Here is a 15,703-nt window from a genome sequence, read left to right as displayed (position 1 = left end):
TCTGGGACTTGGTGAACAACAGTACCCTGCTTACTTGGTCCACACCCTTCATGATTTTATAGACCTCTATCGTATCCCCCCACACAGCCTCTAGCCCTTTTAGGCTCTCTTGGTATGGCAACTGCTCCAAGCTGCTGATCATTTTGGTTGCCCTTCTGTACCTTGTACAGTGAAAAACTAAAAGATGTTGGGGGGGGGGGGGCGATAAAAGAAGGGCCACAAAAAGATCTGATGGCTAGGAAATAAAATCCACTTATGCAGAAGACAACAAAGCTCAAGCCATTTACAGCTTATCAAAAGGCTAGCAAGGTAGTTCTATTCAAGTATTAAAGTACCTTCAAAAGGAAAATGCACCATCTACTAAGAAGCTGTTTAATCTAGCAGAGAATAGTACAACAACCAACGAGCTGAAACCAGACAAGCTTTTTCCCCTAGCCAGGGTAATAGCTAGTACAATTACCAAGAGGGTCCTTCCTCTCCAAGCCTTCAAATCACAACAAGATGCCTTTCTAGAAGACATGTTTTAAGCTAACAAGGTACTGGGCTCAATACAGGGGTAACTTGAAGTTTCAATGACCTGTGACATAGACAAAATGAACTAATAGTCTCTTGGGCCTTAAAAAAAAAAAAAAAAAAAGGTACAGGTCTATTGATCTAGATTTCTACTAGCCATGCCAAAGGCTTCATACAACTGTTGAGCAAAACAGGCTGAAGATGATGATTCAAATAAAAACTCACTAAAAAATTTTTGGAATTGCAAGCAGTTATCTCTTTTAACCAGATGACATTTAATGCTAAACTGGTAAGCTCTTTATGAATGATGTTCCAGTGATGCTGAAGCCTTTCAGAAACTTGCCAAATAGTGCGAGTATAACAGATCACGTTATACACAAGGAATGATCGTGGAACTTACCTCCTTTTCAGTATCTCTAGAGATACAAGTCCACTGATTTTCCTTCACGCTGTATGCCCAGAAGTCAGCCAGGTCCTGAGTCCCATCCCAGCCACCGAACAAATAAACAGTCTCTATATCAACAAAGAAAAAAAGAGAATGATTAAAAAAAAAAAAAAAAAACCCCCACCAAAAACCACAAACACAAGGCCAGCAAGAAAATGTAAAGTTCTCTTTTGAACAGACTGCTCTCATTGCCAGCACATGGAAAGAGCAACTCAAAAGGGAGATTTATTTAATTTTGCTTTTCGGAGCACTTCAAGCTTGATGCAGCCTCACATATAAATCCAGTTTCCCAGGCCATTCTCATTTTTGTACATGCACAGGATCATAGAAAAGCAGGACTGAAGGAACTTTACAAGGTCATTTAGTCGAGTCACAATGTTCCCCAGCCCCATTTTCATGTACTGCTCCCTGCCAAATACACATTTAAGGAGGACTGAATCCATGATACTGTAATTCATGCTACCGGAAAAACAAAAGTCCAACACATTAACACACTTGAGGGTGCCAGGCCTCAGCACTGCTTATCCAGTAAGATGTTAAGATTGTGTGCTGGGCGAGATGTCACCCCAGCTATCAGGGGTGGGTAAAACATGATCCACAGGCTGGATCCAGGCCGCCAAGAGGTTTTTGTCTGGCCCATGGATCCTGGGGTGGTGACAGCACAGGGCCAGGGCAGAGCCACAATGAGCACACCCCTGCCTGCAGAACCTGGCCCATGCAGGCAACAGATCGTGGCTCTGCCCTGGCCTCGTGCTGTCATTACCCCATGATCTTGGCTTTGCCCACCTATCTCCATCTCGCTCCCAAACACCACTCCCCGCCTGCCCGTGGCTGCATGCCACATACAGCATTTTCCTGAGTTGTTGCACTGTGGGGGAGAGGGAGATGCTGACTTGGCCCACAACAGCTCAGCAAAACTCCCTTTGTGGGCCATGGGCCCAAATAATGGCCACCCACCCCTGAGCTAGGTGCTATACCAGGCTCTGCCAAACTTCTGACGCAGTTGAAACCTCTCCTGTTTAGTCCACCTTTGGGGAAATAAATATGCTTCCCTTAAAGTGAGTTTAAAAGTACTCCAAGATCCTGCTTTAATAAGCGTGGAAAAAACAGTGCTTATGACCTTCCCAGACAATTAATGACCAAGGTGGGGGCTTTAAAGGGTTTCCCCATCTACTCAGAGGAATTGTCACTTATGGGGTCAGACCACAGGCCCACGTAGTAGTACAGTATCCCATCTTGCACAGTGGCAGAGCTCAGATGCAACGGGGCAGGCAAAAAGAGTACATCCCCTGCTCCTCTCCCACTACAGCCTTCAGCAATAGGAGGTTTAGGAAGTTCAGATTCCCAAGCTGCACCCGTCTGTCATGTGGGACCTTTCCTCCAAATATATGCCCAATCCCCTTAGGTCCAATACCCTTTTAAACTGGGTTAAGCAATGAGCCACCGCATCATGTGTCAGTGAGTTTCACAAGGTAACAACATCCCATGTAAAAAGAAACAAACAAACAAAAAACCATCCTTTTTAGTTTTAAATTGACTAATAGTTTCACGTTATTTTCCCCAAGTACTAGTATCTTGAGAGGTAACACATTTCCTTTCTCTGCGCCCATCATACAAACAGCTAACACCGCTGAGTGCTGGTCAAAAGCAAGGGAGGAAGGACTGATGCAATGAACTAGGATCTGCAGGTTCAACTACATTTTTCAAAATTAAGTTTTCCAAAAAAGTAGGATGGTCAAAATGACTTCCAAGGATTTTCACATCTTCCCTTAAGGACTTTTCTATCATATAACTAGATACATTTTTACAGCTGCCTGTCAACTTTTACTCTGAAACCAATTAAAGCAGTTAAAGTGGGACATAACATGGAAACAGCTATTGACCCTTATCTACAGTGGCACTGGTGGCCATCACCAAGGAAAGGTTACCCTGGTTCATTAACTTTAATTACCCTTCCTCTTGGGCTCAGTGCTCCCAATGTTCCCTGCAAAGAGCAGGTCCCTTTGTGCACACAGATTCTCACAGCTCACAAAACCCACATTACCACAACAGCTTCATTGATAGCTGAAGAAAATAAAAGATTTGGCACAAACCACGTATCCTATTGGGCCTCTGCCAAAATGTCATGCCTGCCTGTGAAGGTTTTGTTGCCCTAGATGAAGTTTAATAGCAAACTTGAATGAATCTGATGAAAACTAGACCTTTCATCTACCTAAAGAAAGCTGGTAAAATGAAATAATGTGGAAAATTGTTAAACTAGTGAAATATCATGCAAGAAAATGCTAACCTGAAGCATCTCAGTGCTTACACATTAATGGTGAGAGAAATATTAAAAAAAGAATGCGTCCAATTCACTTTTCATCTTACTACGCAACTTTTTTCCAGGCCAGAGATAAAGACTCCATCATTATCTACTCTGGGATGACGAACCTTCCTCTTCCTCATCCATCAGTCTTTTTGGCTGATGGACAAAAATCAAACTCAACATATTTTATTGTGTATGGTTATTTATGGGCTTGCCTGTGAATAAGTATATTACAGTGCAAAAATTATACTTTTCTGGAAGGACATCCGTATTTCTTAATAAATTTCCCTGCTGCCAAAACATTCAGAGTTTCTTAATGGGGTTCTGGCAGTATTTGCAACTCTTCTCCCAAAGCTGAGGCAAATTATTATTAACGATATTAATTCTGCAGCAAGGTTCACACCTTCAGGTCCTCATTTCAGACCGTAAAGCCTCTGGGGCAGCAGCCACCATTTTACTCCATACTTATGTAGTAGAAAAGGGTCCCAGGTCCATGATTACAGTGGTCCTAAGCACCACCTCAACACACACAAGTCAAGGAACTGAAGAGAAAACAAGCCTGCGGGTTAGCTGCAATTTTTTCTCGTGTTTAAATGAATATGGGATCATTTATTCTTACAGCAGAAATGGTCTTTGTGGTGGTCTTTATGCTTTTGACACTACAGATTCCTAGCAGAAATCTCTGGGTTTATCTTGGGAATCATGTTAGCACGCCTAACAGTACATGGCATCCCATGCCACCTTGAAAGGATCTCAAGGCACTGCAGGGTACCACAGCATCCTGGTTGAGACTCGCTGCTGTAGACTCTTGGGCACAAGAAGAGTCTCCTCCTACTTATTTGTGAAGTATGCACCACAATGAAAGTTAAGGCTGCATCACTCCAGCTGCTCCCCCTTCCCTTCTTCCTTGGGTAATCAAGAGGGAGATCAGAATCCCTCCTGCCATTCAAAAGCATTTAGCAAGTGCATCCACCCAAAGCCTTTATCTGACCCCAAGTCTGGATGACAGCATCTTAACTTTATCTACTCTTGCCATATCCAAATTTCAGATCAAATATTTTGGCAAGAGTTCACTCACAAATACTTTGAAAGTTACTTTTCCTGGCCAAAATGCAGTCCCTGAGGCACTGCTGGTCCCTCTTTCTTTCCTTGCTCTTGGGACTACTGCCCTCCCCAAAGGCCCTTTTCTTTCCTAAGAGTAAGAGAAGCTGATGGACTACTAGGTCTGCACTACCCTCTGCCTAGAAACATATACTGCCCTCTATTCTCCAAATTTCACTTCTGCAGAAGAGTACATAATAAATTAGTCATCTCTAATCACTCCAGCTGCAGTCATAACCAGAACCAGCCTCTCTCCTTGCAGTGAAGGCCATCTTCTCTGCTGCACTCTCTCAGAGTGGAGAATGAGGAAGAGTTGGCGTTTTCAGCTGCTAGGCTGTTCTGTTAGGCTAATGTCAGGCCAAGCCTCTCTTGATCTGCTACCGGGCACCACGTAAGCCAGTACAAGCTATTCCATGGTTGGCTTGTCGAAGACTACCTGGACTTGCCTGGGTGAGGATAGTATGTGGACACTAAAAACAAGACCTGTCAAAGGGCAGATGAGCTCCCTGTGATTCAACGGCCAACATACCTAAAGAGGTGATGGGTGCCTCCAGGTCGCTCTGCCAGAAGAATCACCAATGACTGCAAAGCAACTCAACCAGGGTCGTTACAGCATCTAAGATGCCCCAACAGCTGCAGTGGCCTTGGGACTGACTTGACTTGAGGCTATTCTACAAATACAATACAAAACCTAGCCACCAATCAAGAAGCAACTACAGTACCAAGTAATTTGACCAGTTACATGCGAGAAGAGTTACGTTCAGTTAGAAGTAACAACACTTTGAAGTTGATCATCAAATCGGTCGTACTTCAGCTCAAGAAGGTGTGCGGTTGTAGGATTATGCTGTGCAGCCATTTTCCATGGCACTACGGAGGGTGCACCTCAGAGGGTAGAGATGGACGTAACACATTTTAAATGCTGTTTAAACTGCAAGCATCTAGATGTACAAGCCAATTTAGAATGGGTTAAATCTTTTGAAATATTTCACATATTTATATGCATGTGTGCACGTGCGTGTATGTATGTACTTGTGTGTATACATATTACACATATACTTGGATAATATATTATACTTGGATAATCAGGTATTATTCTGAAACTGTCCTCCTTGAATTGGTTCAGTGTCATGTGCGGGCATCAAGCTTTCTGTAAACAGCATCTGATCACTCCTTCTAGGCATCCCACACTGCATCACTCCTCACTCCCTCTTCCCCTCCCCATCCTCCCCCATAACCTTGGACAGCAATTGTCTACTTTGGTATATAGCCAGAACTCTACTGCCCCAATCTATATTGCCTGAACTTGACCCACTCCAAGGCTTCCCGGTTGATTTAAGCTGGGGGAAGCTAGGTGGGTGCAGGGGGCACCCCTGCTTCTGCGCTCCGGGGGATCTGCCTGTGGTCTCTGCCACTTCTAAGCAGCACTTTTCCCCAAGCCGCTGGTAACTTTCATTCTATTCTTGGCAACCGACATGGAGAAGTTAGGCAGGCTGCACCCCAAAAACCCAGAACCCCAGATGCAGGAGTATCCCCTCTACCCACCCAACCACCTCTCCTCCCACCACAAACCAGGCTGCGATGCACCAAACCCTGGTATGCTTCTAGGAACTGCAGTAAGCCGAGTAGCAGCTTGGGAGAAAAGTACCCTTTAAAAGTCAAGAAAGCTCCAACAGCCGGAGAGCACCCAGTCTTGGGAACCCAGAAGCAGGGATCTAGGCATCTGCTTCCCCCCTCCCTCCCATCTACCCACCCACCAACACTTTGGTAAAGCACAAGAAGAGGCTTTACTGAACTCAATGGATGCCTGTAGACATGCGGGACGCTTGCTCCAACATGCTGTAATCACAGTGCGTTAGAGCAGACTCGGTTAATCCAGTCGGCTGGAGCATGCTAATTAACATGCACCATCAGCCTTGGTGTCTCAAGCGTTCAGAGTCCCCGCACTTCAAAATGTTGGTGGGAATGCTTTAACTAAAGCTGGTCGAATGGATTTTAGTTAAAGCAACCTGCTGTTTTGAAGTGCAAGATACTGAATACACGAGACACTGCAAGTGCTTTAATTAGTGGCTCCCAAGAGCTGTTCTAATTAAAGCCCTGCCCTCTGGCGCACGTGTAAAGATGCCCAATGTTAGAGAAGAGGGATCAGAACATTACAATTGGGTGCAGTTGATTTCTTGGTCTTCCCTGGCATCCTCCACGGCTTCAGAAACATGGGGGAAAACCAAGGCACTCGCCAGTGGGAGGCATGCTGGGCTGGGTAATCCCTACCACCCCTTGGGGGCAGTTTGACAGCGCCGCAATGTCTAAAAACGTGACTGCTCTTCTTAGACCCCTTGGCAGCACACACATGGAAACTGCTAAACCAGGACAGTTGTGAACTGGTTCCAAACAAGTGACATCCTTGAAATGGTTCAAGTGTTAAGCCTGTTTGCTCCCCAAGTGATAAACAGGCTCTGCTGCAAGTAGATCTCTTACTAGTAAGACTGGGTAAAACTGTTCTCTGCCTCATGGTTAAGCTTAAATTCCATTGACTCAATGGGTCTTACACACTCTGAAAAATTCTACCCTTACATTTAATACACAACAGTATATTTATCATGAAATACAGATCAAGCAAAAGCTTGTCAAAAGCACCATAATAAACTACCTTTGCATCATCATTATGTTTGTCACTCATTAGTACATAAGAACCACAATACAGGGGTCTCAGACAGTTTGAATTAGCTAGATTCCACTGAACTGAAGAGTTAATCACCAGGTTTATTCATGCCTCATAAAACAGCAATGAAGTGTTTTTTTCTAATTACCTCAATATGCCTATCAGCTTTTCAATATTATGGGCTAATAAAGCTACCCAGTCTACATACTGGACAGTGAGAGAATGGCTTCAAATATTTAAAGTTACAGTAGATTTGGTTTACAGCAGCTATCAAGTGATGCACACGTAGCCCTTCTCCCAATGCCTTTGACAATATACTGCAAGTCATCTTTCTGCCTCCCCTCTCCAACCCAGTAGGCTCATGTCTCGCTTTCAGCTTTCTTTAAGCACACATCTCCGAGAAAGACCTTTTTATGGGTAAAAGGAGCAAAATCCTTCCCATCTGCAGCACAAGCCTCCTACCTGCTAACAGTGTCCTGACCCCAAACTTGGCACTACCCTGCTAGCACCCTCCCTCAACTTTTGTCTGAATCCAAGACATCCCTGCCCCAACCTCTCCCACACTGTCCACATGCAAAGGCTGCTGTGAATCCATCTCTGCTCTAATGGTTATTGCAGTCTTCTTCTCATTATCTGCTAATTCAGCACCCTCTCCTCTGGCTGCCTCGCTTCCAACAGCTACCCACACATAGTGAGAAGACAGGCAATTTTACACGTGCAAAGTGGTGGGTCTTCTGGAAGGACAGTTTTGCTTTACAGTCATAAAGACACTGGGAAACGGCATCCGTCTTGGAAAAAGGACAGGCTGAATTTTGTGACACAGAATATTCATGTCTCTAGTGGAGAAGCTCACTTATATAGTGAAAGTTAATAATAACAAATGTAGTGTAAATTATTAGATTTTAGTGAGTTAGCTACACTGGATGTCTCTGGGTGCGACATCATTTGGATCAGTTGGGGAAGAGAGACTAACACGGGGTGCTAAGTGTCTTAAAGGAATGATCTTTGAAATTAGCTTCCATCATTAACAGATTTAGTTTTAAATACAGAAACTCATTCTGTACTCAAAAGCAAATGCTATAGCTATTCTCCCCATACCTGCAACAATTTTTCCCCCCCCTAAAGTTATTTAATCCAGCTTTAAGCACAAAAAGCTCAACTCTTAACGAGAGAACTGCAAACAGTGTCACCAAAACGCATCACATTATTGTTAAAATAGAAGCAGTTGTTCCTTTAAAGTCTTCGCTAGGTAAAACCTGCCTCCTGCTTGTTCCATAAAAGCTCTGGCAAAGCATCATCAAAATGATTTTATTCAACATACCAACAATAAGTGTCTCTAGCTTCTTCCAAAATGCATCACAGCAATGACTCTGCTGCTTGCAGTTTTGCTCAGCTGGGAAGGCAGCACTGAACCACTTGGGTATTTTGCCAGAATCTACGTATATAAAGGAGGAACCGTAGCTCTACTTGAGAGCTACACAGAGCACTTGCCCAGTCAAGGTGTTTTTTCGTATTTCCTTGTCCTCCCCTAAAAAGGTACAGAAAACCTTCCTGTGCCCCATTTAAAGAAAATACCTCGAAGAAAAAACAGAAAGGAAAGTTCCCTTCATAATATAAATTTGTTTTAAACTGTGTGCACAAAAAGACCCAGATTTGCCAGGCATGACTTGGTTTATAAATATGCATATTTTGCTGTAGACATAACAACAATGAACTACTGTAGGCATCTTTGGGTCCTGAAGAAAAATTACCCCCACCTAATGTCTCAAGTATCTTAAGATGGAAAAAAAACCCTATGGTGCCCATGTGATGATCATAATATTTTTGGCACTGGGCATATCAGTCTACATCCTTGAGACATGGCATTAAGATGCCAATCTCTTCCATCATCTCCAACATGTGCATGAAGTTATGAAGTTTCCAAAAATATAAAGAAAGCGCCATTTCACCAAAAGAGAATCAACGCCATTTTATCATAAGAACAGTCTAACCTGTTGATTTAAAACCATTTTACCATTACTTTAATTCCTTCAGTGGGAAAGGAAACATCCAAAAATTTAAAAACACACACTTCTGCTTGTTAATATGCAAATGCCTTTTCAACCCATCCCCCTAAAAAGTCAATTATTTTCAGAAAAAGATGGGAAAAGGTAGCATTGGCCTGTCCAGCATGACAGGAAGGAGAGAAGCAACACTGCAAGCATCCAACCCAGTTACATACTTTTATGTCTGTGGACAAGGGAATTTCCTTTGGGTCTTGGCAACTCATTTAACTTGAGGCTAAGGAAGAAAATAATCCTATTTGAGCCACACCACACACACAGCTGGAGCAGTTAAGGAAGGACTTGGCATTCAAGAATCAGGGTTTATTCCCAGCACAAATTTATTGGTGACAGTCACTTTGTTGCATATAAACTCCAAATTACAGGATAATGCCCGCATTCAAAAAGCACTTAACTCATCTGAAAGGTGCCAAGTAAAAATGTTCCCCTCCATCCTTAAAAACATGAAAATTATCCTTCATTAAGTCATGGAGGAGTATGGGTTGCTTTTTTGCCCCCTTTTTCTATTAGCATGAGTCTTGCTGGAAGCTGCACAGGGAGACTAGTTTCAGTTTGTAAAATACTTCCCGAAGACCAAGGCTGGCCAGATTCCTGTAGCCTCGTTAAATGGTACCCATTTGCAAAGGGAAGTTGAACAGCCACTAACAGAAGGAGTGCCTTTTAAAATACAAAGAGTATCAGGAGCCTTCATGGCCTGGTCATCTGCCAAATAAAATACAGGGATACCTCGTTTTATTGCACTTCACTTTATTGCGCTTCGCAGATATTGTGCTTTTACAAATTTAAGGTTTGTGGCAACCCTGTGTCGAGCAAGTCTATCGGTGCCATTTTTCCATTGGCGCCATTCGGCTCAGATGATGGTTAGCATTTTTTAGCAATAAAGTATTTTTTAATTAAGGTATGTACATTGTTTTTTAGACATAATGCTATTGCACACTTAATAGACTATAACAGTATAGGGCAAACATAACTTTTATATGCACTGGGAAACCAAAAAATTCGTGTGACTCGCTTTATTGCGGTGGTCTGGAACCGAACCCACAATATCTCTGAGGTATGCCTGTACCAGAAACACCAGAATTATTAAAAGCCAGACACCAACCGCCCAAGATACACAGATTTTATGGGTCCAAGCAAAGCTGCGTTCAGCTTCTCAAGCAGTCTCCAGCAGGAACCTCCTCAAGGGCTGCAGACAGGATCCAAAGTTACCCTCGGTGACCAAAAAAGTCACTTTCCTAGGAGAAACTAATTCAGGGGATAGGAAAAAAAGCCAGTCTACCCAGACAAATTATATGAATTTTTAGCAAGTCAGTTTAAGCAACCAGAAACTCTTCACTACCTCATCTAAAAACAGCAGTCATAAGACCACGACTGTCCAATTAGCAGCGCAAGGGCCATCCATGGCTAACAAGGGATTAATCTGATGCCCCCAGGCTGCTGCTTCCTCCATTGCTCACAGTGCAGCCGCAACTGGAGTCTCCAAGCTCCCCCTCCCAACCCTGGCCCAGGGAGCCGAGCGATGCAGTGTGGCACACAGCCTTCAATGCCAGAGAAGCTCACAGCCTGGGATGCCCGAATAGCGTGGTATGGCAGGGATGCTTGCAGGCAGGGAGCTAAGGGTCAATCAGGGGACCCGAGTGTACGGTGCAGCAGACAGGACAGTGCAACAAGTAGCATAGGGGCACACAGTGCAGTGGGGGGATGCACCCAGGCACGCGGTGCAGAGGACAACGTGGGCAGCAGCAGCACAGGGATGCAGAGTGCAGTAGGGAGGCACAGGAAGAGAGGGGAGGACCCCTGGGCATGCAGAGCAGCAGGGTCTATGACCCCCACTAGCGTGGCCTGATGGTCATGCAGCCTGTGCCACACAGAAGTTGGATGGCCCCGTCATATGCCAAAGGCTCAGGGGGCACCTTGCCTCAAAGTCCCGGGTGCTAAAAGAACAGGCAGAAGAGAACTCATGATATTAGCAATGCAGATTTAAAACACTTAGCCTCCACATTGACATAACCCTCTTATTTCCAAGTAATGCCGGTAAAAATAAAAATCCATCTTAATAGCTCTGTTCTATGACCACTAGGGTGCATTTTACAGCTTTCACTGTAAACAAGCTCCAGTAAGACTATTTTATTTGCAAGGCTCTTCCTAAGACTTGGCCTGTCCAAGAACATCTGACTCCCTTGTATAAAAAAGCCTGGGTACTTCCTCTGAGGCAGTCCCTGAACAAGATAGGAAGCAAGGGGGAGGCCTAAATGGCCTCTACTCAGGATGGAGGGAGGTCAAAAGAGGGGTCCTGCAGGGATCTGTGCTGGCCCCAGTTTTGTTCACCTTTGTTTATCAACCGCCTGGAAATCAGTATGTACAGTATCATTTCCTAGTCTGGAGATGATACTAAATTACTCCAGATAGTCAAATCCGAAACTGATGGAAAGGAGCTGTGGAAAGTACGCAAGTAAAAAGCAAAAAATAGCACATGAACTTCAAATGTCAACACGTGCAAGATAACACGCATGAGAAAAATAACCTCAATTATAGGTACACAATGCTGGGTTCTGAACTAGCTCTTATGACTCAGGAAAAATACCTTGGAGTCACTGCAGGCAGTTCTCTAAAAATATCAGCTCAATGTGCAGCAGCAACCAAAAATGTTGGGCATTATTAAGAAGGGAACTGAAAACAAAACTGAAGTCATGCCACTATACAAACCCATGGTGCACCCACATCTTGAATGCTGTGTGCAGTTCTGGTCTCTGCACCTCGAAAAGGATGCAGTGAAATTAAAAAAGGGACAGTGAGGGGCAACCAAAAAAAAAAAAAAGGTAAAAAAAACAGGGGTATGGAACAGCTGCCATACAAGGAGACTAAAAATGCTAGGTCTCTTGAGTTCAGAAAGGAGAAGCCAAGAGGGACATGACAGAAGTCTATAAAAATCATGAAGGATGTGGACCAAGTGAACAGGAAACTGTTGTTCACCAGCTCCCAGAATATTAGAATTAGGGGTGGAATAAGTAGGAGATGGGTTTAAGATCAACAAGAAAAAGTACTTTTTAGATGCGGCACATAAAGTTAACCTGTGGAGCTTATTACCACAGGGGTCTGTAGAGGCAGAGGGCATAGCCAGGTTCAAAAAGGGACTAGACGAAGTCACGGATGATGCCTCTATTAGCAGCTATTAAACAGAAGACAGATGTATCCTCTGCATCTCTAAAACTAAATAATGGTGCCAGAGACAGATCAATTAGATATACCCAGTTCAGGGATCTCCTTCTAAAGCATCTACTCCTGCCACTGATAGAATGGATACCGAGTTAGATGGACCGTTAGTCTGACCCAGTACGGCACTTCTTATGTTCTTATGGGACATTAAAGAAGTGTCAAAAGGTTTTTTTCCCCCTGCCTTTCAAGCCAGACAACTATAAAAAGAGGCTCACTGAATAAAGTAAATATATTATGTTCTTTCCTCCGCTTCAGCGTGCAGGTCACCTTCCACAATCTATGTTAGCAAGGGAAGCATTAGGGTTACAATATAAGCAAACAATAAACGTGAATAGTATCAGCAGACAGAACATCTAAAGATAGTAAGAAAATCCAGTACTGTCACAAAACTGACCCTCTTGCTTAGGTTTGCTTCTCATACTTTTGTCTTGATGTAGGCCATATGTTCTCTGGAGTTGAACAGGATAGACTGCACCACTTAGTCAAATGGTCATTTAGGAAAGAAGCCTTCAGCCACAGCACAAGGCACAATTTGATTGAAAACAATATGCCAATGGGTCCATAATTGTACAGCTTTTATGGAATTGCTTCAGCCTGCTTAAGTGCATTGCATCCGACTCAAATGCATGCCCAAAATAATCAGAACAAGCATCCAACTGTTAGACTACTTTCAACTCATTTTGGCTCCAAGGGTTCTGATGAAATTCAGGGAATCACAGCGAGCAGGGATCCAATTTAAGCAGAACTACTATGGCAGTCTGGCAATCACACTGAGCTACTGGTGTAGGCAGCTGTGTTAGCTTGTCTTTATGCATTTGGCTTTAAGGGCAACCTTGAAGTTCAAAATGGAGTTTCAAATCAGGCAGAGTATTTACAGTGGAGTTCAAACTGTAAACCAGAAGCAGAAAGTAAATACTGCGTACTGTACATTTACACCTGAGATTCATTCTCTTTCACCATTTGATGCAGTGTTTTGGAATAAGTAGGTTCATTTATCCGTGTACTTTCAATGGACTGGAGTCCGCAGCTCCTAAAGAAGTGGGGCTCCTGGCAAGGAACAGAGTTGAGGGTGAGGAAAAATTCATTCGGGTTCAAGATACTCAGCCGTCTGCTTTGGATGCCCTACTGTGTACTGAACGCTCTAGGAATTTGAGAGCAACAGTACTCTGACGACATACGCTGATACCGTTTCCAAGCCTTCGATTTTATAGTACGTAGGGAAAACGAGTGCTCTTAAGGCCTCCTACTCCAAACCAAACAACTTGTCAGAGGAAAAAATCACGTATGCATAACATCACAGCAAGCATGCTGAAAACTAGGGGAGGGTTAGTCGGCAAAGACCCTCCCCATACAAAAAACAGAATACCCAAGTCTAACTCTAAGGAAAGCAGTGTTGTCCAAAGACCAATAGACACAAGACATGGTATATGAAGGGACAAGCGTTAGTTTGTATTATTCTGTTAAGATAATGGCAGCTTAGCTACATATAAGCTCCCGGAGAAAATGCACCTAATTTTTCTTAAAGGACCACGGCTGCTCACCTGTCTGAACATCGATGACCATCTGATGACCGCCCCTCATTCCTGGTCTGCTGTCTTCTCCATCACCTTATTTCAAAAGCAAAGCAAAAAGTTTTAACCTACACATGATTTCAAAGTGAAGCCATCTACCCGCTTGTACAGCCTAAGCACTAGGGGGAAGTAACGTCATTTAAGAACAGCCCAGAGTTCTTTAACCATTCATGCCATGCCCAGGAATGACACAAAGAAACAGCATGTTTTGCTCAAGACAACCCAGACAACAGTTCGTTCAACTGCTTTATCTGCCAGACACAAGGCAGTGACGTGGGTAGAGGGAGCGAATACAATGCTCGGCACTGGTACTATCTGAGAATCTTGCAAGAGAAAACTTTAAAACAGTAACTGAAACATCCCCAAGCAGCTAAGCTAACAGCAGCCTTTGCATCCTTCTCTAACTGAAGAAGGGGTAGCTGCTTATTCAACCCCTGACAGGATGAAGAGCAGTTTCAAGAGGTGGCTCCAGCCACATCAGCTGGCACAGCCCAAATCCATCCAGGAAAGACAGTGCCCCCTTCCCTCCACCAATCATACTAACCAACACCCCATGTCAAGACAGGCAAAAGAAAGAAAAAGTCAATTTTGCTTCTTTTACACTGCCTTGACTTTCTCTTGTGCAAATGGAATCCTACCTTCCCATTTAAAGGAGTTCTCCAGTCACTCAGCTGCTCAAGTATTACAGACTGGGGCAGAAGATCTAGCTCCTCGGCCTCATCGGGGAACTGGTGTCAAAGAAACCCTTAAATTTTATTTGCAGGAGTAGGTTTTGTCCGTGTGCTTATTTAGCTAACCCATTGTACTTTGGTGTTACATACAGGATGGTTGTCCTGGGAGGTGGCTATGGCAGTGTACTGCATAGCAGAGTTTGTTAACAGTTGTCTTTTAATGGTAAAAGGTGCTGGGAACTTTTTAACAATAACTTCTACAGTCTAACGATGGCCACCAAAATTTGAGTTATTCTGGATATTTCTAATATTACCTCCATTTGTGCCAAGACAAATATATTCACAAGCTTAATTTCCATGTTGTTTCCCATTATCAGCATCACTTTACGTTTAATTTGTACCGTGTTTCAACTCCAATCATAGCCAACAGTTATTAACCTATGACTCGCTTGTTTTAAAATGGACCTGTCTAATGTTTGAGCTCACAGCTATTGTTTTTTTGTGAAAGGTTCCTTAATGAATTGGAGATTCACTTACATTTCACTATCTGAGAAAAAATGCAGATGCAATTTCCTTTTCACCCTGCTACAATACTGACTCCTGTAAAAAGCATGATTAAAACCATCCAATATCCTCCTTTGCTGCATCATTCCCTTACGAAAATCCACAAAGTAATATGGCAGCACTATTAATGCTTGGATGATTTTAAAAGAAGTGTCCCATTAAGAGACTTACCTTTGGTACTTTTGGGGATGATCTGACCCCAGCGCGGCTTGTATTCTTGCTGACTGATGTACTGATTGAACAGACCATCTGCAAACACAAAAGCAGCCTGTTGATTTTTGTAAGATTTGCGCTCCCATTACATTACAGATAGCTTTTAGAAGTAGGCAATTTCATCTGTCTCTCTCCTACCTGCTCTCCTGATGCAGTTTTCAAAATGATCACTTTCTGCACATCAGTTACCTCACTAGCATATTTTTATAACATACCTTACCTCGCTCTGCATCCTAACCAGAATGAAGAGTAAACGGCCACTTAATCCACACCCCCACAGAATAGATTTCATAGATTTCATAGACATTAGGGCTGGAAGGGACCTCGGGAGATCATCGAGTCCAGCCCCCTGCCCCAAGGGCAGGAAGTCAGCTGGGGTCAT

The 15,703-nt window shown here is 43.5% G+C and overlaps 1 protein-coding gene across 1 annotated transcript in view; it reads right to left on the bottom strand.

Moving 5' to 3' along the window:
* MKLN1 (muskelin 1) overlaps nucleotides 1-15,703 on the bottom strand; it is a 103,167-nt gene that overhangs the window by 72,475 nt on the left and 14,989 nt on the right. The window contains exons 3-5 of the mRNA XM_019543763.1: nucleotides 15,280-15,357; nucleotides 13,844-13,909; nucleotides 914-1,026 (exon numbers count right to left, since the gene is read on the bottom strand). Coding sequence (XP_019399308.1) covers nucleotides 914-1,026; nucleotides 13,844-13,909; nucleotides 15,280-15,357 — 257 coding nt within the window. The remainder of the gene's footprint in view (nucleotides 1-913; nucleotides 1,027-13,843; nucleotides 13,910-15,279; nucleotides 15,358-15,703) is intronic.

This window comes from Crocodylus porosus, unplaced genomic scaffold (assembly GCF_001723895.1).
Source record: "Crocodylus porosus isolate Cpor-Errol unplaced genomic scaffold, CroPor_comp1, whole genome shotgun sequence".
NCBI lineage: Eukaryota > Metazoa > Chordata > Crocodylia > Crocodylidae > Crocodylus > Crocodylus porosus.
Note: the sequence above shows the minus strand (reverse complement) of the source record. Positions and strands in the feature narration are given on the sequence as shown.